General features: G+C 44.5%; 10 protein-coding genes across 10 annotated transcripts; 4 read left to right on the top strand and 6 right to left on the bottom strand.

The window, feature by feature from the left end:
* Positions 1 to 957: 957 nt before the first annotated feature.
* Positions 958 to 1,557, bottom strand: BDV27DRAFT_149881 (uncharacterized protein; the record flags this gene model as incomplete). Its single annotated transcript, XM_032071137.1, has 2 exons — positions 958 to 977; positions 1,194 to 1,557. 2 exons carry the CDS (start codon positions 1,555 to 1,557, stop codon positions 958 to 960), a joined length of 384 nt encoding a protein of 127 aa, XP_031922178.1.
* Positions 1,558 to 4,537: 2,980 nt separating this feature from the next.
* BDV27DRAFT_168821 (NmrA/HSCARG family protein) lies at positions 4,538 to 5,518 on the top strand (the record flags this gene model as incomplete). The annotated part of the gene is made up of 1 exon (XM_032074873.1): positions 4,538 to 5,518. The coding sequence occupies exon 1, from the start codon at positions 4,586 to 4,588 to the stop codon at positions 5,516 to 5,518; it is 933 nt and encodes a 310-aa protein (XP_031922177.1). The 5' UTR covers positions 4,538 to 4,585.
* A 286-nt stretch (positions 5,519 to 5,804) lies between these two features.
* BDV27DRAFT_162965 (uncharacterized protein) lies at positions 5,805 to 7,337 on the bottom strand (the record flags this gene model as incomplete). Its single annotated transcript, XM_032073476.1, has 3 exons — positions 5,805 to 6,895; positions 6,925 to 7,174; positions 7,248 to 7,337. The coding sequence occupies 3 exons, from the start codon at positions 7,335 to 7,337 to the stop codon at positions 5,805 to 5,807; spliced, it is 1,431 nt and encodes a 476-aa protein (XP_031922176.1).
* A 957-nt stretch (positions 7,338 to 8,294) lies between these two features.
* BDV27DRAFT_149878 (uncharacterized protein) lies at positions 8,295 to 9,157 on the bottom strand (the record flags this gene model as incomplete). The annotated part of the gene is made up of 3 exons (XM_032071136.1): positions 8,295 to 8,467; positions 8,519 to 8,790; positions 8,985 to 9,157. 3 exons carry the CDS (start codon positions 9,155 to 9,157, stop codon positions 8,295 to 8,297), a joined length of 618 nt encoding a protein of 205 aa, XP_031922175.1.
* A 2,912-nt stretch (positions 9,158 to 12,069) lies between these two features.
* BDV27DRAFT_149877 (major facilitator superfamily domain-containing protein) lies at positions 12,070 to 14,185 on the bottom strand (the record flags this gene model as incomplete). The annotated part of the gene is made up of 10 exons (XM_032071135.1): positions 12,070 to 12,140; positions 12,194 to 12,299; positions 12,350 to 12,683; positions 12,746 to 12,876; positions 12,939 to 13,320; positions 13,385 to 13,505; positions 13,555 to 13,652; positions 13,736 to 13,818; positions 13,885 to 14,021; positions 14,074 to 14,185. The coding sequence occupies 10 exons, from the start codon at positions 14,183 to 14,185 to the stop codon at positions 12,070 to 12,072; spliced, it is 1,575 nt and encodes a 524-aa protein (XP_031922174.1).
* Positions 14,186 to 14,746: 561 nt separating this feature from the next.
* On the bottom strand, positions 14,747 to 15,924 carry BDV27DRAFT_168815 (RTA1 domain-containing protein; the record flags this gene model as incomplete). Its single annotated transcript, XM_032074872.1, has 3 exons — positions 15,563 to 15,924; positions 15,358 to 15,477; positions 14,747 to 15,306 (listed from the first exon to the last, which is right to left on the bottom strand). Exons 1-3 carry the CDS (start codon positions 15,759 to 15,761, stop codon positions 14,747 to 14,749), a joined length of 879 nt encoding a protein of 292 aa, XP_031922173.1. The 5' UTR covers positions 15,762 to 15,924.
* A 452-nt stretch (positions 15,925 to 16,376) lies between these two features.
* BDV27DRAFT_168814 (uncharacterized protein) lies at positions 16,377 to 17,433 on the top strand (the record flags this gene model as incomplete). Its single annotated transcript, XM_032074871.1, has 3 exons — positions 16,377 to 16,397; positions 16,438 to 16,515; positions 16,582 to 17,433. 3 exons carry the CDS (start codon positions 16,377 to 16,379, stop codon positions 17,431 to 17,433), a joined length of 951 nt encoding a protein of 316 aa, XP_031922172.1.
* A 1,148-nt stretch (positions 17,434 to 18,581) lies between these two features.
* On the top strand, positions 18,582 to 19,367 carry BDV27DRAFT_162961 (uncharacterized protein; the record flags this gene model as incomplete). Its single annotated transcript, XM_032073475.1, has 2 exons — positions 18,582 to 19,002; positions 19,057 to 19,367. The coding sequence occupies 2 exons, from the start codon at positions 18,582 to 18,584 to the stop codon at positions 19,365 to 19,367; spliced, it is 732 nt and encodes a 243-aa protein (XP_031922171.1).
* Positions 19,368 to 19,737: 370 nt separating this feature from the next.
* On the bottom strand, positions 19,738 to 20,935 carry BDV27DRAFT_168807 (elongation of very long chain fatty acids protein; the record flags this gene model as incomplete). The annotated part of the gene is made up of 2 exons (XM_032074870.1): positions 19,738 to 20,127; positions 20,189 to 20,935. 2 exons carry the CDS (start codon positions 20,933 to 20,935, stop codon positions 19,738 to 19,740), a joined length of 1,137 nt encoding a protein of 378 aa, XP_031922170.1.
* A 1,441-nt stretch (positions 20,936 to 22,376) lies between these two features.
* On the top strand, positions 22,377 to 24,575 carry BDV27DRAFT_168806 (Carboxylesterase family-domain-containing protein; the record flags this gene model as incomplete). The annotated part of the gene is made up of 1 exon (XM_032074869.1): positions 22,377 to 24,575. The coding sequence occupies one exon, from the start codon at positions 22,377 to 22,379 to the stop codon at positions 24,573 to 24,575; it is 2,199 nt and encodes a 732-aa protein (XP_031922169.1).
* Positions 24,576 to 26,042: the final 1,467 nt, after the last annotated feature.

Here is a 26,042-nt window from a genome sequence, read left to right as displayed (position 1 = left end):
GTTTCCTGTTTCTTGAATAAATATATATGAAGCACGTACCTCCTAGGTGTCAAAGCAATATTGATATACTTTAGAATGGTGCATGTTTCGGCATAATCCTTAATATATCAGACTCGCTATTCGCTTTTGGTATAAGATATATAGAATATATATATACTTCAAAAACACGTCTAGAAAATTAAAATCATACAAATTTGAACTAAAGTCGGGGTCTGTGTATTTCTCAAATGCAACTATACTTTTCTAATAGCAAGATTAGTCACTTTTCTGATCATAACTGGTCGAACTGAGGATCTGTACAAATTATGACTCAGTATGATTTAGGATTACCGGCATGGACAGCAGGCAGCAAAATTCATAGGAATCATACCTTATCCTCCCATAGTTATAGACAAAAGGCAGTGTCATTATTGGCGGATGTGTTGGAATTCCCACAATATGACAAAGCTTGATTGTAATCGTCCAATCCCCTTTGCATACCTTAAGGCACACCACCTGCGACCCATACAAGCAAGACTATCACGAGACTCGGGAGCCTTCAACCCGAAACTGTATCTTACTTTCTCCATGCTGTTGAGGCGGTCTTATTCGAGGCTGGAAGAATTTGTTCTTGTGAGTTCTGTGCATAACGCCGGAGAAGTGGAGATTTGTGAAAATTATGTACGGGCGAGTGTCAAGACTCCGGTCTAGTTTTCCTATCTGCGGACGGATTGTATTATGGGGGTGTGGGAGAGCAGGATAGGTATCAAGACCAGAAGGTGTATTCCTGTAGAGGTCCTTGGGCAAGGGTATACGGGGTGGCGAAGATTTTCAAAAAGACTAACTATTATGTTTAGTCCTTGGTCGCTCGACCACCCGACATAGACCGGTATAATTCTGCCGCTAGAGGCCAGTACTACGTGAATTTACGTATTAGCAACTACGTTATCCTAATAAAATAATCTTTAGGAAGAAGGCTCAGCAGTAAAATTGGGTTTCTATTAGTGTGTACATATATTGTCTTGCTCTTTGACTACCAGAAACCGAACTCTTCCACGTTAAATCCGCCTTCAGACATTCAAATCAATCATTAAGCTCGACGTATTCACAAATCATAAAACCCCTTCATTACACTCATTACTCTAACGGTCATAATCCATGATGAAGATGGATGGAGTTGTCAGAATCCCATCAAGCGCTGCAGTTGACAATACCGTGGTCCAGGTTGACAGGAGTAGCGGCAGCCGGGTTTCCGTCTAAATCGGCAAAGGTATGCTGAGCATCGAGATTCGCGATGACTGCACCGTTGTTCTTGATGACGCAGTGGATTGTCTGAGGGAACTGTGCCAGCTGGGCAGAAGAAGCGAGAACAGAGCCGCTCGCTCCCACGGAGGTGCCGCCGTAGAGGGCTTTGATGCTCTTGTCGGTTCCATCAGCGGGGAAGGCAACGCCGGCGTAGGCACCGCTCTGGTCGTTAGAGAGGGCCAAGGTGACTTGGTTGGACTGACGGGCCTCAAGAGGAACGGCAGAGACAGAGGCCGTGAGGACGGAGATGATGACGGCGAATGTGGTCTTCATTTTGATAGGGAGTTGGGAAATGGATGGTTCAAAGTAGCCAGATGAGAGAATTCTGATAGTTGAAGGCTGGGTTTGGGATGGGATTCTTGTGATCGATGTGATGATGAAGGATAATGACAACGGCGGACAAAAGGTTGAATTTATATCTTTCCCTTCGCCGTGTATCAGGATGTTGCTGGATCATGATCGGTGTATACGGCTCTTGCAGCTTCCGGCTATACCATTCTCAGGCCCTCCATGATGAAGGCCTATTCCTGTGTCTATAGTCAGCTTAGCAGCCCTCGTAATGGGAATATGTTTGATTGGCTTTGTCTCTCAGGCTGAGACAACCTCTCTCTGTGAAGTTGGCGTGTTCCAATTGGAAGACATCGGAACTGGAGTTTAGGTTCTAGAGGCTGTATAGGAGCCGAGAAATTCATCACTAGGACCTGCAGTCAAGCATATTTTGTAAAGCGAAATAGTAGTATGACGTATCTCAGAAGCCGCTAAATGCAGAAGCTCTTCGAGATCTCCACCTGGAAAAGGTTACCGACGGAGTTCGTATCGGTAGGGCTATGTTTCCAGTTCGGCGAATATACTATAGTAAGACCATGTTTTTTAGGCGTTCCATATACGAACCATCTAAATGGAAGACTAGTGGTGAACAGGTGGGTCTCTCTATCTTTTCAGTGACTGATTTGCCGATATACTAAGGTGTTGCTGTCTTACATTAGAATTATGTGGGGCGCAGTACATCATCTGATCCGGGGTAAGCCTGTCAAGTTGATGGCTAAGGCATAGATTATTCTTAATGGATGTTGAAGACTGGCTCGGCATGGGATTAAGACTGGCCTCGATAGAGTAGTCACGGTGCTATGGCTGCATCATGACACTGATAATCCTAAATTTGACAGCGATAGACCTTGAGAACGGAAAAGAGTAATCATAAATCTGGTTGAGAAGATTAGCTTCCAAGGGAGGGCATACAAATGGAACTGTGACGTTGAGCCACGTGAAGCATTGTATACTGAGTTCACCTCGAGCAGTGATGGATACAGATTCCGATGACACATCGAACGGCCACCACGCCACAACCAGCCTAGTCCTCGTATCCCCCGCAATGTCTCACTTGCTGTACTTTTTGATTAACGATGAATTGTCATGGAATATAATCACCATCGGACTGCATAGTCTATCAGAAATGATCACCTGATTGCTAGGATCGCGTGTGGAGTACCTCACCCTCGCTTCCACATGGACAGTTAGATACCTAGCTAACAGGCTCCCTAAACACCTAAACCGGCATCAGCACTGCCATATTCCCCTTCAAACCTTCACCCACTATTCGAGAAAATAAGAAATGCCATCATAATCATATCCTGTTCAGGCCTGACTGACTGTTGTCTAAACATGGACGCACAAAACGAGAAAGGAAACAAGAGACAGGCGGGCCCCAGAGAGAGGACGGCCATGTCCTACACCATCATTGCATACACCCCAAGACTCAGGGCATTTTCTCACCTCGGCTTGCACAGCATCCGTCACCTGTCGTGTCTCTTCATCAGTAATAGGAACGCCTTCAGCCCGTATCCAGTTCTTGGCAGCCAACCAACATATACTTTAGGATAGATTTCGTCTACTAGCCTAATATCCCCTATATCCCTCAATGATTTGAGCACTAGCAATCTTAACCGCTACTTGCTTTAGTATGCCAATTGATTTTGCGAGATTTCTGGATGACTCTTACGTATTTACATAGCAGTTAAGCATTGATCTGGTGTGGTCGGCACCCATAGAAGAGAACATACCGAGTGAAACTATCTCATTATCTAAGCTTCGTTCTAGACCTCGTGTTTGGTATCTTAGATATGATCCCCTTCAAGCTAGTTATTCTTTAGTGGTAGTCATTTTGGGTTGGCATTATACGAACAGCCACCACCAACATCTATCCCTAAATAGATCATACCGATCTCCCCACGCCGGCCTTTTTATAGAAAAGTCACGTAAGGTTTAGGGCTGGAGTGTCCAAGGCTTCTCGCTAAGCAATTCTACACTCGGCCAAAACTCAAATACATATTGGTTGAATTAGCAGGGATTGTTCAGATGACATGCCTAGGTTGTTCAGGCGTGGGGACATGTCTACTAAGAAAAGAGTATATGCGCTCATAAAGCAATTTTTGTCGGTATGATTCGCTCAATGTCTCCAACAGTTGTAGTCTGCCATTTTATGTAAAGATCTACTAAAGCAGCCTTTGCTTGTCTTCACTATGTCTGATGTTACTCAAAGAGCCGTGGTAGTTGGTGACATGCATGGTAAAAGAAAATTAATAAAAAAAAATTCAAGATGGCTGGGTGATATTGTACATCACTAAAGATCTCACAGCTCTTGTGCTCTAGGCAGGATGTCCACCATGGTGATCAAGAACAACGGCCCTCTTACAGATGAAAATAGTAGTGTTCTCAAAGGAACTGCGTGTTTACAGTATTGGTAAAGCGATTCGCCATCGATACCTCTCGCCTTCTCATGTCTTGTATCAAGATTTTAAATGTAATCGATACTAGGGGAACCTGTTTCTATCTCTTCCTGTTGTTTAATTTTTTTTATTCTATTTCAGACTTTGGAGGTATGGTGTTGTATTGACATAAGAGGCTAATTTAATTCCTGGTGGTTAACTAAAGTATAATAACCCTCGGCTTGATTCGACGTTAAACAGTTTCTAGTTCCTACAATGCCTCCACACCCAAAACAATGCCAAAGCAGTGCTAGACTACACATCTAAGGCCATCTCAACTATGTAAATATACAATTAAAAAGAAAACGAGAGAAAAAAGAGGAGAATAAAGTCTCAATTCGGTCATCGACACTATGCCCGACCCCAAGTCCGGACTTAAATCAGAACTAACAGCATTATATCCGAGATCTAGGAGACCGGCCGGACATTACATCACACTTGCCCAGTAAACAAAATATAAAAAAAAAGCAATATATATATCTCCAAAATATACGTCAAGCAATAGCAATACAGAACTCCAATTTCCCTAACAAACCATGTCCAAACTCGTCATCTTCGGAGCAACAGGCCAACAAGGCCGCTCGATCCTCGAAACAGTCCACCACGATCCAACCCTATTAGAACAATACTCCCTCCGCGCAATCACACGCGACGTAACCAAAAATGCAGCAAAGGAGATCGCCAACCAAGGCATTGAAACAGTCCAAGCTGACATAGATGACCCAGCCTCTCTCCCCAGAGCTCTAGCACAAGCGCACACCGTGATCCTAATCACCAACACCATCTATGACGCGGAGCTCAAAAGCCGCGAATACAGACAGACCAAGAACGTCGGCGACGCAGCTGTGGCGGCAGGTGCCAGGCATATCATTTTCAGCACGGCAGTGCACGCATCGAAGCTCTGGAATGGTCGCGCCATGGACGTCTTTGACTCTAAGGCCGAAGCGGAGACCTATCTGCATACGCTACCGATTAAAGTATCTTTGTTTGCGCCGGGGATGTTCATGCAGAATTTGACTACTATGATGGCGCCGCGGTTGGGTCCGGATGGGACATACAGTGTCGCGGGTGTGCTGGACCCGGACACGAAGGTCCCACTTATTGATACGGTGAATGACTCTGGGACGTATGTTGCTGCTCTGTTGAGGGATGGGGAGGGTGTGAGAGGCGTTACGCTTTATGCTGCGACGGGGCTGTATAGCTTTTCTGAAATCGTGGAGATCATCTCAGCGGCATCGGGGAAGGTGGTTCGGTATGTGCGGGTTCCGGACGATGTGTATGCTGGTTTCATGAAGAGCGATCAAGGGGGTAGAACTGTGGCTATGATGAGGTTCTTTGAGGAAGTTGGGTATTTCGGGCCTGGGACTGGGGAGTTGGTTGAGAAGACGACGGGTATGGTCAAGGGGCGGTTGACTACATTTGAGGAGTTTGCGGAGAAGTATATGAAGGATTTAGGGGTATGCACTTGATTGTTTTCGTATAATTAATTTCTACAATGTGGAGGTCAATTCTAGTTACTAAGTTGGTTCTAACCGGACTCCCGAGTTCATTCAATCTGAGTATAATGAACAAGTTGAGATAGTAACTACCAGGAGAACTAATAAGTTATAACATTGTGCTTTTCATCTGCTGATCTAACCCCATCGAATAAGTCAACTCGTATACTTATAGGTCTGCTGAATCTATATCACGAATCCTTCATTCCATTCATTCCATTCATCACGCATTAATTTTATAAGTAGAGAATAGAGCATCTCACAAAAACCGCGGTGCGAATCCTTCAGCACCCCACTGGACCCTTCCATCATGAAAAATACACATATGGAAATTGATATTTACCTTTGTGCAGGCCCTGTTCAGTTTCACAAGCAATTCTGGCATTTGCGGTAAATGCCGCAAAGGTTCAATGGCGATCTCTTTCAATGCTGGTGTAGAATCCATGCCATATTCAACATGATCCTGTAATTCCTGGACAAGTACCTGAAGATTAACCATGCTTCCAACATCGGCGATTTGTAAAGTCTCAAGTGAGGATGGAAGGGCTTCAGCAAATGACATGCTAGCATGATTATCTCCAGATTGGGTGTTCAGCCCTGGCAAGTTCTCCATTCGGAGATGGAGCGTTCTTAAAGATGTAAAATCCTTGAAGGAAAGGAATGGATTGTTGCAATTATGTGAGTCCTCCGTGCAGTTTTCACGAGAGCTTTCCTTAATATCAAGCCATATCGTCTCAAGTGTCTCTTTGAATGGGAAAAGCTCCTTATAAAAACCACTTGGATCAAAACCGGCGCAACCACTGTGATTGTATTTGAAGGATTGGAGGTTCTTGCAAATACCCACCACCTTGCACATGCCCCATTGCTCATCCCTCTCATCAATCTCAATATGTGTAACAGGAGAAAACCGAGCAACCTCAGTTAAATTATCCTCGTTCGGCCAGCTGTCGTCAAACATTGCAAGCTCACCAAAAAACTTACTTGCATAAAACCGGCGCATTGAGGGCAGCAGAAAGAAAGGGATTATGTTCCTGCAACAAGCTTGCACGTCTTCTCTGTCCCAGTCAACATAAACTTCAGAGAGTGACTTGAAAGCCGGAATAGAATCGAGACGTCCGGCTATTGCCCATTTCAGCACCCAGCGAACCCACAATGACCCACAGGGGAATTCTATCTGAAGTCGCTGAAGATTAGGTAGAAGAGTTAGCAGCAATGCAACCCATCCATCGGCATCTCGCATGGTAATTTCATCCATCCAGTAGTCTGTCGCATCCTCAGAATGGGTCACAAGCTTTGCCTGTTCACGAAGCGGACCATAGTCGAATGTTTTCAAGGAGATACTGCCGTCATCTGAGGCATTATCACCACCATCATATCACCGCCAACATCGCCATCCTCATCCCCAACATCCTCGTTCCCATCACCTACGTTGGCCTCCTCCTGGCTGGTCACCTCCTGTTCCTTCTTCATAGCACACTCCTCTTTGAATGCATTGAGCGCCTTATCAAATTCCGGACAATCAAATCCAATATACCTCTTCCAATCAAAAAGATGTAAAGTGCGAACTCGTGCCGCAAGAGACGGCTTTTCAACCAGGGTACGGACCACCCGAGCAATTGGAGCAAGATTCTTGCCACCAGCGCGTAAATTTTGATAGAGCAACGGCAGACACAAGTCATAAAAAGAGTCGCGAACAGCATACAAAATTCAATCGATCTTTGGGAATCTCCAGATTCTTGTATATCTCTAGGACAACTTCTGGGGGGAATTCTGATAATCTGACCATAGACATCTTTGGGTCTAGGATTATGCAGTTTTTTGAGGAGTTAATTGGGCAGTGTGCTTTGTGATTGAAGTTTTTCAGAAAGTATGTCTTTGTATGAAGATATGGTGGCTTCTGAGGTTTATTCAGAAAGATGTACTTCTGGAAAAGGGTCTTTCGGCAGTATGGTTATTGACATCGGTATTTGGATCGGTTAGTTTAATCGTGGTATTAGGATCGCGATTTAGATGTGAGATTTAGCGTAAAATGCAAAATTGCCTTCAGTTCAGTCCTTAGCGCTTTTTTTTTTTTTTACTTTCGCGCGACCACTGTCGGAAAATGGCCAATTTTAAAATATCTACTCCGTATAGCTCACCCAAGAAGAAGAATAACTCAAAGAGCCTATATTAGCAATGGAAATTAATAATTTGAATATCAAGTTATAAGTTTCTAAACTATACTTAATCTATTTGAAAAGTGAATTCTCCTCTATTTTTAATAGTGTTGATTATGAAACTTCAATCAGAATTCAAAATTACTAAGAATTGGCTAGATTATTAGTGTTTGATATCCGCCAATCTCTGACAATAGAAGCGTGAAAAGTTGAAAAACTGTGCCAATAACTGGAGGCAATTCTACCTACGCTAAATCCAAAGAACGCTCGTAGAATAGGCAGCTGAATGAAGCCCACTCCAGTGCTACTACGACGCGGATTCCATACTGCGAAACCCGTGACATTGCTCGGGTGTCACAACTTACTTAGGGTAGGTATAAGGCAGGATAGGTACACATACGCATAATTATACAGTGCATAAGGTGCAAGGTATATCGCTAATGTAATAATATACCACTCAGCTGCCACTTTTCCATCGAGAGTGAAGGATGATGTGTACTGGATTTACCCATCTATGTATTGCAAATCCTCCAACAGGCAGACCTATATACATTGAATTGCCATCCTTTGTCTCAAGGTAGGAATGATCACCTCTAAAGCCCAAGACCAGAATGCAAGTCTCGGCGTCTAGCGGCACGAGATTCCTTAGAAGGAGTGATAAGGTTGGTAGCATTTCCAATCATCTGGGTCACTCCCATGATGTCCATCAGACCAACAACCTCCTCTCGCCGGGACCATCCCAGTTCAGTCGGAAGACGTTCATTTTCTAAGATTAATATTAGAGAGACGATAGATGATACTAGCATAATGGACTTACCGAAGAAATATTCTACCAGAGTTCTGTTGACCTTTCCGTTTTGAATATCACCGAACGCGATAATGGGAGCAGCAACTTCGCCGAGACTGAATTGTTCCATCGACGACGTGAATGTATAGGTGGGATTATATGCTTTAGAGCTGATCTGGCGAGCCAACTTGCTGTTGGCTAACATGTTGGCATCCAGGGTGGGTTCGGTCCAGTACTTCTTTGTTTCTTCGAAGATTGTCTCGTTGAAGACGTGGTTGTTGCCGAAGTAGGCGTCGGTACGACTTATGGGGATTAGCTCTTGGTACTTTGGTGCAATGGCTTGGAAAGGTTTGATAGAACGAATATAGAAGGATATGCGAACTGACCTCAAACTTGCGTCATGTTCTAACAGGTTGTGTTTGTTGAGTTGATCACTGTATATGTGTCAGGATTGGCTTGTTCCGGCAAACTGATGGGGGCCTATGCGATGTCCTACAGAGTAAAGAACGTAGCGTTGGGCTCTGGGTTGACAACAATAGCCATGTCAAACATCAGGCTCGCGAGTGAGGCATTGAAGTTGAGGGCCGCTGACAGCCCTTCGATGATAGTGTTTCGTGTGATGTTTCTACCGTCGTGGGGAAGGAAGCCATGGTTTGCTAAAGTGTTCATCATGGGACAAGGACCTCGAACTGAAACATATCAGTAACTATGCAAACAAGAGTTCGGCCACCTTCACCGTACAGTCGTTTGCTCCAGCGGGCTTCCATTGCCCATAGTGAGGGTTGGCAGATGCCAGAGCCAATGTCAGTGTAGTAGAGAGGATGGAGAGTTTCATGCTCGAGATTTCGTTTGCGTAGGTATAGGAAGGCTAGTATAAGATTAATCGGCTCAGAGAATACAATGGTCTGCCAATTTATCGTACGGCAGAAAGATATTTATAAAGTCCGATGGAAGCACAGACAGCATTTTGCATGACACAAGCAAGCTATGCTCCTTATGTGAAACTTAGAAAATGTCGCCGGGGATTTTGTGTCAGGTAAGCTAAGACCTGGTATCATTGGCTGACACCATTATTTATCATACGCAATTGTGGATCTCTTCGCAATTCGTACTCGTACCTAAAGCCTATCTTTGAGTCTGCTAACTCAATGACTGGTGCAGGAATAGGCATCCTCAATATCAACAATGCCCCAGATTTTCCTCTGTTGCTCCGCGTCGGGCCCTCCTTTCATGATTAGGGTCTTGTAGCGTTTGCGATCGTCATAGTTCACTAGACTAAGGAGCAGAATCTGCGCCAATGATAGTTGTTGTATTGCATATGCCATGGCGTATATTCTTGTCGTTGCAGAGTAGGGAAAGTTGCAAGTAACTCCATTAACCAATAGAGTTGATTCAATATCGAAGCGAGATCCACTCATGTCGATCAAACCCTCGTACTCGTACCAAGCACCATATTAGGGTGTGTCTACTGCAGAACTCCGCGACAGAATTGATTAAATAGAGGCAGCCGGTAACTGCCTAAAAAACCGAATCCGAACCCGAACCCGGAAATAATATCAAATAATCCGTACTCAAGATAGAAATCGACAACGTCCAAGTTGCCTACAACAGTCTGTTGACGTATTGATCATCAACAGGTTCCATAATTAGTCAAAGTGGCCGAAATGGATTAATCTCAATGTATCATTGTTTCATACACCATGATTCCGTGTGAGCCACAGATCACGGCTTTAAGCCCACATTATCCCAAGGTGTTTGATCTCTGGCTTAAGAATTAGGCAGTGATCACTGGACCGCCCAATGTGGTTCCCCTGACCACCGACCACGCTGAATATCCTCCACATCTCGTATCCATGTTCCTAGCCATTTCAACCAGTTCGTTTTCTGATTGCTTTTCTTTCTGCTCTCTCAGGATGTTGAGGACGTAGTCAGGAAGCTCGACGCCTGCTGCTTGTGCGGCGCGATATACCTCGACCCTATATCTATCAATAGCATCTGTAAGGGTGCTTCCAAGTCGATACATAGCGGTGTCTAAATCGTGGACCGCACTTTCCCGCTCATCATCGGCTATGAAGGATTGTTGGCCAAGAATCTTGAAATATACTCCCGGAAAGAATAATAATACTATTGCACGGAACGTGTTGTAGCCTCCAAATTATTTAAAGTACGGACCTTGATGATAATCTTGATCACCATAGTCAGCACGTACTATTCCCTCGTTATTGTGCCTAGGACACATGTCCTCGACGGGAATCGTGATTCCTGGTGTAAATGACGACGGTGTGCCCCTGCGCATGATGCAGCGACAGTAAAGATATCGGTGGGTGATGTTTACCAGAGGCTCCCATTTCATGGTAAGCCGGTGACACACTCTCTCTATAGATGACTCGTCTCCATTTGGCTTCTCTGGCTGCATAGGATTACTTTGCTTTTGCTGCTGCGAAGATTTCCCGGAAATGGGAGCCGGTAGAGCCTCTCCTGCGAAGGGTATGGCGTCCACGTCTATAGTCTCATAAGGAATATCACCAGGCTCTACCCAGCGGAACTACAGTAGACAGAGGGAGCTATATAGGCTCTAGTTAGCTCCATTATGCTGTGCCAAGGCTTGTGATAGCTTACTAGGAAGTATATGTCTGGCACTTTACGCTTTCAAGTTGCTTCTCTCCACAGCGAATACATTCGTGGTGATCGAATCCCGAATAGGTACTCATCACGAAAGAGACCTTAAGCCCTCGTCCTGATGTAATATGGATAGACCAAGTGTCACTGTCAAGCTTGGTCCTTCCATCCCAGCTCCAAAGCTCCAGATGAGCGTTTCTTACCAAGTTCTAATCCCGGAAGGTGCTTGTGTTGGAACTTGTACTGAAGAAGCTTCAAGAATGTCTGCAATGACCATTTAGTCTTGGCTAAAATATCCGATAGTGATATATACCTTTGGGGAAGAGCAAAGGTCCAGAGGGAGAAAGTAACATGGATCTAGACCATCATCGATACGGATATGTGGATCAGGGGTTCCCATTTCCCATGGGTACCCCAGATCTTTTGGCTTCAGAGAATGGGATGGCTCTAACGGTTGTTTTAACAGCAATGTCAGATTTTTGATCTGGTCGCGCAGCGACTCGAGTCCTTCTGTCTGTCGAACACCCATTCTCCTGACTTCAGATTAGCCCGGGCTCTGTGGAAAACCATACTGAACGTTGATTGATTCAAAATATAAAGAAAGGAGACACGCTCCCAATATACAAAGGACGAAGGTAAAACCACCTACAGTTGAAGGCCCTGTATCGAGCATACCAGCTGGCGATTTAGTTCTATAACTATAGCAGTCAGAAAATATCGGATATGTATTGCTACTCAGCCACTTCCCTAGGTGCGATATGTCGATTTCTCTATCCACAGATGTTCTAGTACACAGTTGATATGCATGGTCAGTTGATCGGGAAAACTATGGGGAAGTAGGTCTTACTTTCTCATTGATGTGTCCAAAGATTTTCAAATTCGGGTGTAAATTTAGTAAGTGTATCGTATCGCAGAAAACAAAACACAGATAAGAGATAAATTCTCCTCATGGGCCACGTCCCTTAGTCTAAATGAGCCTCTCTTACCAGTACAACAATAGGCAGTGCCGCAATAGTACTAAATATTGAAAACACTGCGCTACAATGTTAAGGTCCCTGATCACCAAGGGGTAATGATGACACTTACGTGCAGCAAATTGAAACCCATACAAGTAGCATTCACGGACAACACCCTGCATTGGGACTGGCAATGTACGGGCGAATTTGTCATCGTTGAGGATATCACGGACTAGCTAGTAACTCTTTAGGCTTCTAACATAGCTTAAAATTGAAGTAAACGTACCTCTGAGGTATTAGGTCGACCCCGTAGCTTCCAGTTTAATCTCGCCTGAAAATTTCCTTGGATCAAAGCGAAACCTATGGCAGGGCCTAGAATTCTACCTAGTTGTTGGAATAAGTAGTACGTGCCGGTGCATTGCATCAAGTTATTCTCTGTTAGCTCCGTAGTCATGCCAATGAACTGAGTAGTAAGGAACATTCCCGCTGCTAAGCCTGAGGGGAACAGAAACAGGATCTCCCAGATTTGTATACCCTCCCGCCACCGCAGGAAGACGACGAGGTAGGTTAGCACGAGTAGAACGATTGCGATGAGCTCTAAGCGCTTATAACGGCGTGTCCTTAATCGAGATAAGAGCTGTAAGCGGCACGTGAACATCCAGGATGCGAGGCGGCGACTCACTGTCTGACTAGGTGATTTGCCAGAATCCCTCCAACGGGTAGGCCGACAAGTAACATGCCACCTGCTAGGAGTGTTGTTATGTCACCACCAATGTTAGCTCGAGTGAAATAAGGAACTACGCTGGTGAGGAGCTACTCGTAGATGTTATCATCAGCCACAAATTGATACGTTACTAGGAAAGAGATTTACTCACCCCGGTCCGGCCGGACAATATTAAGAATTGTGAAAGACAGTATCCCCCAAACGCCTTTTTCATCGAGCCAAGAGGGAGTATTGGATGGGACGCCCAGGATGTCTCTATCCAAACAAAGATTGATATGGAGAAAATAGACCCAGCCCCTGTTATGTATAACATACGGGCTTGCTGGATTTGGCCCGGTTGAAGAGTCTGGATGAAGAGAATTAGTTGCACTAATGTGACTGCGAGACTGAATATACCAGCCCAATCAATGTTCTGGACTCCGGAAAGAAGACTCTTGTCCATTCTTTGCGAGGACTTTGGTGAATCAGGTGGGATCTGGTATACGACAATGAAGGCGCAGAGAAGAATCAACGGCACGTTGCTATAGAAACACCTATATTATTTAGCAACAGTTAGAACGAACAATAGCTTTGGAAGAATACTTCGAGGTACTTCACCATCTCCATCCGATTGTTTTTGTGAATAGAAACCCAACTGCAGCTCCCAAACTGCGCCCAATTGTATTGGCCACATCGGCGTAACTTCGAAGCCAAGTAGCCTTATCGGATGGGATGAGCCCTTACCAATATTAGTACAGTAGGGCCTTCCAATTTTGTGAAATTCGCACCGGTCACAGTGGAGGATGATGAGCAGATTATTCCCGCACTGGTAAGCCCAACTAATACTCTTGCTGCCACTAGCTGAGGCATTGAAGTACTAGCTCCGCTACAACATATAACAAGAAAATAGAAAGAAAATTAGCTAGTGTATACCCTTAGCATGAAATTGGTATCAGTGACTTGACAAACCAGAAGATATTCCCAGCAGCGAAGAGGAAATATGTCCATAACAGCGTCGTCTTCTTTCCGTAAAGTTCATCGAATGTCCCGAACTGGCCCACGGGGTTTGCATCAACACTGAACACAGGCATGAAACGAGTCGTTCGGAAGCTACTTACCGTAGGGGAGGAAATACAAGACCCTAGACTATACGACACAAGCAGCCATGCCCCTTTTGAGAGATCGTGAAAATCCGAGCCGATAGAGTTATAAACGGCAACAACCAACGTATCCCCGGAGCTTGCCAGAAGAACACCTGTGCTTTTTGTCAATTGGAGAGTCTTTATAGAGACAATGGATAAATTTACCAATGTATATGCCAGCAATAACTAACAGCTGTAATCGGCTTAGTCTAGCGGTCTCAGCTTTGTCGTCGAAGAATGGGCTGCCCCATGATCGAAGTGCCACTTCACTAAACATTTCAACTCGTCTCGGAGATTTTTGATGGCAGGTTGAGGTGGCTTTTCGCATTCATCCAAGCTATTTTCATTAACAGATGAGAGAGGGATGCCTTGGGCGGGTTTAGACCACTGTCTAATATGACTGAGATGTGATCCCAGGCGATGTTGAGAATGTCTGGAATTCCCAAATTCTCAAATTGCTGCACCTGGTGACAACAACCAACTTGAACGTGACATAGTACATATAGCCCACTATCATTCTGCGAAGCCGTGTGTAGTTTAAATCTTCACACCCCCCTCTAACACCATCTACTCATGTCAGAGAGCAAAACAGCAATGAAAGCTGCAGCCACTCTTCAATAGACTATATTTAGATGAGTTTTTTTTTTTTTCCTGCTTGTGTGCGGAAATCCACAGTACAAGGCAGCCCCTTGCTTCCTAGATGTACATCGAGCGAGGTATGCAGCAGGTATTATTCAGTATTGATCGACACCAGCCCCTGGCAGCGACTCCCTATATTATCACAAAGTAGCCCCAAACTCCCAGTATATATCTTTGGATTTATCATATGCACTCTCTTTTATTTGACATTGATCGGCACCAGCCCCCAATAGCGTCCTCCGATCGGTGGATTAGCTGCAGATACCATCAAACTAGGATGGAAGATAACAAAGACCCCGACTGCTATAGCCATCATTACTGCATCCAATATGATAAAATATTTCTCATGTGTGATGAGATATCCCGTCCATCCTTGGGATAGCTCAGCTAGCCGGTATATACTTCGTGTACAGATACATAGAACACTGAGAACCATAGCAGCAAACAGAAATAAAACTCCTTTGGAAATCTTACCTCGTGGGGGATAGATGGTTCTCAAGACACAGTCTACCATACAGGTGGCAAAGGCTAGTGTTGAGGCCATCTGAAATGCAATCCCGGCAATCATGATATGGGTCCCATTGCTCATATCACGGTGAGCATTGAGTGCAGCGGAAGCAAGGCCGCCCCCAACGGCTTGGACTGCGAGCGAAATGATATCGCAGACAGTAAAGAACCAGAAGTAGCAATATGACCGGAAGAAGGAAGATTTCCGTCCAAAGATTCGGATGATATACCCCAGGAGTAGGTAAATTCCGGCTGAGAAAAAGGTTGGGGCTGGATATTAGTTAGCTAAGCCACTGACTGAACTCTGTGGCATATCACAATTATACTGACCTATTACCAGGGTAGCCAGCTGCATAAGAAATGCAGATTTGGTATATGGGCATTTTGCCGACCATGTTCTAGCAGCCCATCCCAGGATCTCCACTATATGGCAATAGATAGATTAGTCCCTACTAAACTCTACATTGAAATGAGTTTCAAGAGATATGGCCAGGATGTGTTCACGCACCTAAGCAGCCAATGGCGAAGACCATACACCACCACGTTTTTCTGCGAATACAATGGACAACGTGTAAAATCATCAATATACTGAAGAGGATTGAAAAGAACACTCCAGCTGCCAAAGAAGGCTGATATCCATAGAGGTTCGGCACGCCGTCGATAACTGGATGACAGGCCAGGTGCTGGCCTTGCCAGGAGTTTGGCATCCTTATGAGAGCAAATAATCTGTTTGTTGGAGCCCAAATTTGATCCTAAAGAAAGGATCAACGACATGAGTGTTTTGTGCTTGGAGTTGAGGCAAGGCCGCATATATAGAATTCCCTCGGCATTCCGGAATGAGTCTCGAATATGCTTCATGATGAAGACGCCGATCCTCTCAGAAACGGAAAAGTCAGATCGCTCGTACGAAGATCGGCGGTCGAGAATGCCAAATGAATGCTCAGCATAACAAAGTGGAACCATCCGTATATCACATTCAATTTTAGAAGCTGAGAACAATGCCACCAATCAGTAGTCCGTAATTAGGTGGATCCACAACAAAACATGAATATCATGTTCGGGCCCTTAAAGTGGACTATTGGCCCATGTATGAAGCGTATTAGTAATTATTAGAGGTGAGCTCTGATATATCAGAAAAGCGCACAAAGCGCCTAGAAAAAGGTCTTCTGAAAGATAAAACATGACCTTGTCTCTCCCCATTTTGAGCTGTTGTATGACCTTGAGGTTCCTGGTCATGTGCGATTGCTAATACTCTAAGCTTATCTTAGTGATTGCACACTCATCTTCCCCGGATCCAAAATTTACAAAGGATCTTGTTCACTATGGCAAGTACTCTCCAATCAGTGCTTTCGATATTCGCTAACGCAGGGTATCTGCTAAAAGTCCGCTCTGTCCGGGGTTTCCATTGGTTTGCAGGTACTGGCTTTTGCATTCCTGATACCTTCAGCTTTTACTCTTAGGGTAAGTTACTCGGCGATATAAGATCCTCTAATGCTTTTTTAGACCGGCATAGCTAACGTCTGGGAGATCGTTCAATCGAAATGGGCCACGGCTGTGGAGGTTCTAGCGGTCCTAATATCGCTGGTTGGGCTCTGGATCTATGGCGGTAGTGGATATCACACGTATATAATCCCCCAAGTCGGATTGACTATTCTTCTGTTTATACGACAATCACTGGGACTATATATTCATCAAAAGCAGAATATTCACTCCGCATATGTTGCGAAACGCCTGGGCCATGCTTACAGTCTTGCAACCATAGGACTGTTTACTCTTGGTTGGTACCATATAACAGCTGGGTCCCTGGAGTCTGTTGGTATTCGCGATCACTACTACAATACTCTCTCACATGCAATTCTCCTGCTTCTTGCAATGAGCGAAGGGCTCCTACTGCTCTCTTCTGCTGCTGGGCTGTGGCCGCGTCAGAGTAATCAGACGCCCGACTACTATGATTCTGTACTCCTTCTTGTGTGCAGCTTAGTTTTTGTGGTGGTCTTGATAGTCGGGTACCACGCAGACGAGGACTGGCATTTTCTTCTTACACGGTTAGAGCATTTCGCGTACACAATAATGGTGTTTAGTGGGGCAATAGCCAGCATCATGGTTAGTACGAGAAAGGGACATCAGACCAAGAGAAATATTATACCAGCACTTATCACTGTGGTCCTCGGGCTATTGTTCACCTCTCATCAACAAGAGGCTACACTAGTGAAGAAAGTCCACGAAACCATGGGGTATACTATGGTGGTTGCGGCGGCTTTCAGGATTGTGGAAATCCTGGTTGTGCCCCATTGGGCGGCCAAGGCTCCAACAGACGTCCATAGCAATCTGCGTTATGTGACCCCACTGGTATTATATTATCTTGCTTTGAGTGTTTGAATCTATTTCTGACAGCTTCTAGGTTATCGTAATTCTTAGCTTCGTAGCATTCGGATCGTCGAGGGATCTGTGTGCAGCAATTGAACAAACTGGATTCATGGCTCCCGCATACGTGGCCATTCTATACACATGTGGCTTTTTCTACTTCTCCTGTGGGGTTATCAATCGTTTATTACTTTTTACGCACTCAATGCTGACAGCTGTAGTTCTTACCACCCTCATTCATCGCATCAAGGATCATTGGTATCCTGACGGATGTGATGAAAAATACGAATACTCATCTTTGCCGGAAGTGCAGTCGGACAGATTTGGATGCAATCAGAACTTGGACTGAAATGGTCGCCTGTGGTTTTCCTCATAAGTGGCAGTCGCTCCAGTTAGTCTAGACTCAAAGAGACATTGCTAGCTAAGGTCTGGTGTTTTACATGTTGCCCCTTTTTCAGGAAAAAGAGAAAGAAGAGGTGGAGGGCTAGGTCGGAGAAGGAAAGTGTAGGTGTCTGGCACATCCCTTGCAGAGCAATACATCATATTGAAAGAACGATATTTGGTATCACCTGGTAATCTAGGCCTAAACCTAAAAGGGTCTAATTGGCGGTAAATCCAGGTCTGATTCGGGTAGTTCTTATCGTATATGTCATCAAGTCAAGAATTCAAGAATGGATACGAAAGGCCTCCAGATCGCCCATTAAAAAGATCTATCGAAAATTGTATGGTTGAACATAGCACCCTGTACTTAGGAGATATCCACAGCATGATTGCAAACATTCAAGGCCCTAGCCGTGTTGCAGAGTCGTTTATGGTATTTGTTGGGAATCAACGCAATTATTTATGGGAATATCGATACCTCACATTACTTAAGATGCTAGCTCAGACTTAAGTTACGCTTTGCCAGCTATGCCTTCGTTGACAACCTCTTCTTGTCCCAATCTATCAAAGAACTTTTTTCCCACCTTGTTATTTCACCCCGTCGAAGAGGACGCCATACGTAACTGATGGAAAGATTATATAACTCGGCTTGCAAGGCCTTTTTGCATGATGCCGGGGATCGAACCTTGAATCGAGAATGTCTGGCCGGGACTCGAATAAACACTTATGATGGTATTTTTCTTTCGGTTATTCTGCTGTTCGGTGCGGCTTTGAATCGCGTCATGCTGGATTCTCGCGCTTTTCACTCTTTTTACGGTCCGATGTACGGGGCGCTTACTGCTCGGGAACAACAACGGTTTTGCTTCCACCATGTGAATGTAGTGCTAAAGGGTATCCTGTTGATCTGCGTATCATCTTCCATTGTGCAGGTCACGATAGGTGGCAAGGAATGGACGGATCCGTATTACCACAACTCGTCCGTGACTCTCTGGGAGACATCAACCTTCGCCAGTTATATCGTGGTTGCGGTTAGTCTCCTTGACCTCATTTACGACACGAGTCTACGCCGAGTATATATGGTTCATCATGTGGGAGTCCTCTTGGCAGTTCAAGGCCTCGTATTTTCCATTGTGAACGCACCAGTAGAGAGGGCACAGGAAATGCGGTACCTAGGAAACATGTCCGAAATTGGCATGTTCTGGGGTAAGTGACTGTCCCCCTACCTATGTATGTGGGCATGCATTGACATAGTGATAGTCCTGTTCTCGGGGATGCCAGGTTTCACATCGCATCTGACGCTTATACTCAGACGATGCTTTACGCACGGAGATGTCAAGATGCGTAACCTCTACTATTATGCGTTCTATGTGAATATCTCAGTAACGGCCCTCGAAGTTGTGTCAATCTCTTACCTCACTTACGCAAGCCGGAACAGATTGCCTGTCGCTGCTGCGATCGGTATCGGTGCTCTGCAGGTTTTATTCACTTACACAAAAGTAAATAAATGCCAGCGTATCTACGCTGTGTATGAGGAACAGTTGGCGGCGCTCAACAAGATCCGACTATGATTACTGCACAGACCGCCAAAGTTGTGTCTTATTGCATGAATGTGCCCCATACAAGCTGTTTTAAGAAGCTCAGTTGCGTCGCCAGGTTTATTGGGGGTTGTATTGGGAGAGGATTAGCTATGGATACTTAGGGAGTAAAGATATCAATCAAATGCTGCGTTTATATAGCTAATTAGCATAATAATCCTGATTTGTTGACAAAGCTGTTTCATATTGTACACGATGGAAACGAGGTTTCTAAAAAGTCTCCCGTTTACTTATTCTGTCTTTTTTTTTTCTTTATAGAACACAGGGAACAAGTTGGACTCTCCACACCCTATGGTCATCTCATGGAAGAATGTTTGGTACCGTCGTAACTCGCAATCACGGCCTACTGTAACTTATGTCTTACCAACTTTCGCTTCGATCCTGACAGGTATGATCTGACGAAAAACCGAACAAAGAGGAAAGTCAACGGTATTAGATAGAGTGTGGTCAAGAGCAATGCAAACACTTGTCCGCTGTTGTCCAAACAGGGTATCAGTTGGAAATTATCCTTATGAAAGGATATGTTCGTTCGACTCGCGTTTCCACGGTTTTCTTCGCGTTTGTTATGTAATGAAGCCAAGGGAGGCCAGATGGACGCATCGTACGAAATAAAGATGTACGACCATGCCAAAATCGAGCCCAAGATGAACTGGGCGATTTGCATCCCAGTAAGGGTACGCTTGAGAAAGCCAGGTATTGAAACCTTGAGTGTGGTAAGGGTGTAGTAAAGATACTGGTTATAGACAATCCTTAGCGAATGCTTGAGGGAGAGCTCGTGGCTGCTTGGCACTTACCATGATTGTATGAATCACTGAGTTCAACAGAAGGCCGACGAGACCCGGTGGAGACATATATCTCACACCTGCCCATGTGCATAACATGACACCTGCATGATGATAAGTTTGCAGGAAGGAACTCTTCTTTCCTTTCATAAGGAGGAGCATTGTATCGACGATCTCATAGAATTTTGACATATAGAACATCCACATGTAATAATCAATACCGCGGTCCCATAAGGAATCAAAGTTCAACATTCCGGGGTGGAGAATTTCCAAACTATGATCATTTAGATCGAGCTGTGAATGTGCTTCTGATACCGAGCTCTGCATAAAATAGCTCAATTCATCTTTCCGATCGAACTTGCAAAGTATGTGTACAGCGGATGCAAGAGGTGGGTTGTTTCGTTGATCCATTAGGGTCGATTTAATTATTTGATAAGTCCCCAGGGTAATCCATGCCGAGAAGAGCACCAGGCCCACGTTATGGATGAGCACAAACTGATAAAATAGTGGGCTACGGGTTAGGGGCCATGGACGGTTCTGTCGCTTTCGATTGATATAATTGAGAGTACAGACGGTCAATGCGTAGAGGGTGGCGATAAGAAGAGGTAGTTTAACATCGAGCGTGTGATAGAACAGAGCCGGACTTATGTTGATAGGCCTTTCCCACGATAGCTGGGACCGCGATGCGGGACTGGTAGGTAGGGGATGAGAGTTGGGAGGAAGTTTGAAAAGGTGAGGATCAGGTAGTCCAATGTACATTGGAAACTTTGAGTCCGCCATAAGGTAACAGCAAGAGGTGGGCCAGTAGTAAAGCGAAGGTGGTAAGAAAGAAATGAAAACCAGCGTGAGTCCCAGTGGACAAAATAATACAACTGCACTTTGGCATCTTGAGTGGTGGGGATGGAGGCTTCAGCTAGATATACCAACTTCTTCTTACAAGATTCCCCAATCGGCGGAATATTTCAAGACAAGATGTTCGACATATTTTTTTTTTTTTGTCAGAGGCTACAAAATATTCGTAGCTGATGAATACAACCTACATGGAATAAGTAAACCGTGCAAATCTTTTCCCCAAAGCAATAGAAGCCTGTGTGATACAGTGGATATTTCAGCCCGGTACATATCAATAACTCCGAGATTCTTCTAGTGTCGAAGGTGGATTATTGTATCTGTCACATACAGGGTGCGTCTGATATCATAAAGATATACGACACACCTTCCATAACGTAACAATTACTTTTTAGATACAATGCAATAAAGTGGGGTATATTACAAGTTAGAATATAACCTATCCTAGCGGCAAAACTATAGAAAAGGGGGTTTAATAGTACCAAATATTGTTAACTCAACTGTTAGGAATATTTACATAGTTCCTTGACAAAGCCATACGTTAATGAACAGTGGAGCCCAGTTTGAAAACCCAAAGCATAAACCTCTTGCTGTAGATCTCAATATTAGCACACATCACTAGGTATTCAGCTGAATCACAGTACTAGTCAAGTTGGTGATGTGGAAACTACTGGATATAATGGACCTGTCATATAGAACATGTAAAATACAATATATACTTACATTACTGATACATACTAAAGATGAAGCCGCCTTTTTACATTAATCTATCTTGTGTAATTGTAGTCATGCCCAATGCAGAAATTTACTGCTTTACTGCTTTCATACAAAATCACGCAAAACATCGCTTTCCAGTATCTTTGAACCGTGTCTGCAATGGAAATATATCACGCTTTCGTTCAGAGAATCTCGAAGCTTGTGAAACAACTCTACTAATAACGGGGATGGGAATGCTCTCATTGATAGAATATCGTCTGCTTTAGAGTTACACAAACTTAGTAACTTAGTATAGACCCCATGTATTGCATTCAATATAACACTCCAGTGTCGGTGATAGGATTTCATGTGACTCTAATCTAGCCCAGTACACAGATATAGTCCCTGGTATATTGCCATATAACCGGGAATGCACTCATAATCGTCTTCGTTTCTAGTGTTGCCGATGTACTTTTCCAAGAAATAGAAATGCTTAACATACTTGAGCAAAAAGGGCTGCCAGGCTTGTCGAGCCTAGGGGTGCCAAGCAATCATCCTAACCCCTAAAACCCGCCTTTAATATCGCAGACCATTGACTCCCTTCCTAAATTCTACATTTACTCTACCAGAATACTATCTTTGGAGGACCTTGAATATGTACTTTCAATATTTTGCGGTCACTTCGTTGTTTTGTTTACTTGCTATTGCGCGTAGCGAAGCGCCCAAGGCTCCTCCAAGTATTGACTCACTAGGCACACTACTGGCCTTGAAATACAATTACCTAGACCCCTGGAACAATGGAACAGCAGCTGTGCTGGCCTATGAGCCTCTGAGCAACGCAGAGGCGCAGGCCAAATGCGGTGCCATTGGAGAACGTCTCTACCCTTTCCAGGATACATCTGAACTCAATCGCACCGAATTGGGTTACGAACTTGACTATCTCGTCCATATCCAGGATCTACAGCCGTACTCTACACTGTGGATAGGTTCATCTGGGAGCTCTGGGCATGCCTGCACAGCATATTCTCAAAAAGATAAGGCTGCCATCCCGCTACCTTGCCATAGAAAACTTCCGACAATTTGCACCTCCACTGCTCCCCCTACTAAAGACATACACATGGAACGTGTGAAGTCTTCTCGGCTTTCTGTATCGTTTGATGACTATAATATAACCGGTTATCGTGATGCTCGATCATTTAGGTTCTTGGGAATACCATTTGCGAACCCCCCGGTCAATGAGTTACGGTTCGCACCTCCGCAACCATATACTGGACAGAAGGACATCGACGCAACGAATCTACCAGCCTCCTGTATTCAATCCCCGTCAGGCTTTGGAACTCTTGAAAACAGTCAAATCTCAGAGGACTGTCTTTACCTGAATATTTATACCCCCGTGCTACCAGCCCAGCTTGAGAAGAATGTTACACACAGACCTGTTGCGGTTTACTTCTACGGGGGTGGATTCACTAAAGGTAGTACGGCTATTATTGACTACGATGGTGGTAACTTTGCTAGCCGGAATGGTATTGTCGTTGTCACTGTCAATTACCGTGTCGGTGCCCTGGGCTGGCTTGCAACAAAGAAGCTCACTACTGGGAGCTACGGTACTCGGGACCAGATATTGGCTTTGAAATGGGTTCAACAGCATATAACAACATTTGGTGGAGATCCTTCACAGGTTACTATTTTTGGCCAGTCTGCTGGTGGCCAAAGTGTAATTGCAATGCTGTCTTCAAGTGCCGCCAGTGGCCTTTTCTCCGGTGCAGTTGTGCAGTCAGCTGCCCTGGATATACCCTGGTATTCACGCCAGATGTACACAGAGATAATTACCCCAGAGGTTGCAAAAGCTGTCGGATGTGATGATGCTGATGAGCTTGACATGCTGTTCTGCCTGCGTTCTGTCCCTGCGGCTAGGTATCTCGACAATTCTACCGAATTGATGCATGCATCAGATAAAATCGCCAAGGCTGTTGCAGATAACTATCTGCATACCAAGAAAGTCCAGGTTTCCAGCTCACCACTCATGCCTATTTTCGATGACCATGACTCAGGCATTATTGATGACCAATTTCATACCTTGCTTGAGACCAATCGTCTCCCAAACGCTGTCCCTATTATGTTGACTACAGTGACCAATGAAGCCGCCCTCTACGTGGATCGCTATGTGCCTAACATTCCTTTACTGGGTAACACCAAGATTGTACTTGACATATTCTTCAATGCTGTCTATCCTTCTAGTCTGGCGGAGTCTCTTATTAACTCAGACGCCTTCCCTATCAACGCCAGCGACCCCGATAGCCTCCGAAACACCGGTGCCAACGCTCTCACCCACTCAAAATGGCACTGCCCTCAGGCCTATCTACTCCAGCACGGTGCCCGTACAGCACTTCCCCATGTCTATACCGTCCAGATCCAGCACGGACATGTTCAAACTACTGTTGATGTCCCGAAAGTCTGTTCTCCCAATGACAACTATAACGCCACATGCCATACATCTGATGTTTTGCCTGTCTGGGGTACCTTAAACTCGAAGACCCAGAATGTTGACCCATATTACGGCTCTAGAGATATCAGTCACTCCCAGATGCTGAATGACATCTTCAGCTCGTTCTTTCGTACCCGTAACCCGAATCCCGATCCTGAACTTCTCAAAATCCGCGGTCCAGCCTACTTTTCCACTTTCGATATTTTTGGCACCTCTGGATATCATATACCTGAATATCAAGCTGACGCTGACAGCCTGTGCTCACTCGAAATACCACCAAGTCATATTCCGAATCCGGCCAAATCTGTTGGATGCGACGTATTTACTAAATACGGTTATCCATTCCAGCATGTAGATTACAGCAGTTAGGATCTATATGGCTGTCATATGGCGGGCGTTGATTGGCGTAATCTTGGATGGAGGTAATTCATCACTGGTTGATTAAAGGTGGATTAGGTATTCTTGTACGTCAGTTTTAGGTGGCTAAATTGAGGATTTTTAATTGACATATATCCATATTATTAATTTCCTGAGCGGGTCTCTCGCCTTCGACTTTCGATCACGAGGCCTGGTCGAATGATAATAATGCGCTCCGAGGTAACATGTACTTGCATTTGTTTTCGCAATTCTATCAATCAGAAGGCAAGGGCATTCACTGTCCCTATAAATCACACCTTTAGCTAGTATCATATCCTGAAATTTATCTAGATATGGCCCCTAACTAGGTATGAAAGCAATAGCATACGCTGCGTACTCCTAGTGAGGCCGTATCTCGGTTATTCACACGTAAGTTATATAGCCAATCGAGCTGTCTAGCTATTTTAGCTTACAGTAAACAAATCCAAGCCCCGACAGTTATTAATAGCTTACTAGACTATTTCATTAGGACTCTCTTGGTCCTTATCTTTCTCCTGAGTAGAGATAGATATAATAGTCTTTAGATACATTGCAGGAGGTTCCTAAAGAGTAATGTTCAGTCTTGTCCTGTCCCTACCTTATGAGGGTTAGATCATTGTATTTATCGCTTGAGTATTCATACTTCGCTCATTTTTACTTATTATTCACCCAGTATTAGATATAGCCAACCTTCACTTGCCACCATTTCTCTTCTACAAAGAGAATGACAAATGTAGTATGTATGCGACCCAAAAATGCAAGTGAGCAATGGATGCCGGTAAACCTTGCTAGCACCACATAATTCTACGCTGTTCTTGTTTCTCAGTAAAAAGAACCATGCTAAGTCAGTATATTCAGGCACAAGAGTTATTGTTGACCAAAAGAGACTGTAGCTCGGTTTACCTAGCTTTGAAGTCCGATAAGGAATCGAAGTAAGCAGCTGGAATTCATCATGCTTCAAGTAATTTATGGAAGTATTCTGTTTCATGATAGAGCGCGCAGGAACCTTTCAATCTGTTCAACTAGCTCACTCGGATCCATGACAGGAGTATTCTGTATGAGAGTCACCATATAATTTAAACCGTTCAACGATCTGGGGTGTTCCTCTCGGCTCCCATTCATCTAGGGATCGTGTCACGGCGGTGGTTAGGCCCTGAACGTACTCGGACATTAACTCGGCTTTTTTACCGGGGCTTAGTTTCGCCTTCTAACGGTTCCCATTGACCAGGAGAGAAGATGAATAAAGAACTGACCCTGGCAGCGTGAGCTGGAAATAGTTGTTAATCCGACCTCAATTCCGTCTTAAATCCGCCCTAAAACATTTATATGATAAGTCCCTGCTTTGGCGAACATAAAGGTTGGGAATGTAAAGTATTAAAACTTCATCCTGGGGATAATAGATAACAATTATCCCTATGGACATGGTCTCCTCGAAATCCC

Source organism: Aspergillus caelatus, assembly GCF_009193585.1.
Source record: "Aspergillus caelatus strain CBS 763.97 unplaced genomic scaffold BDV27scaffold_285, whole genome shotgun sequence".
Classification (NCBI taxonomy): Eukaryota; Fungi; Ascomycota; class Eurotiomycetes; order Eurotiales; family Aspergillaceae; genus Aspergillus; species Aspergillus caelatus.
This window is presented reverse-complemented; position numbering and strand designations above follow the sequence as displayed.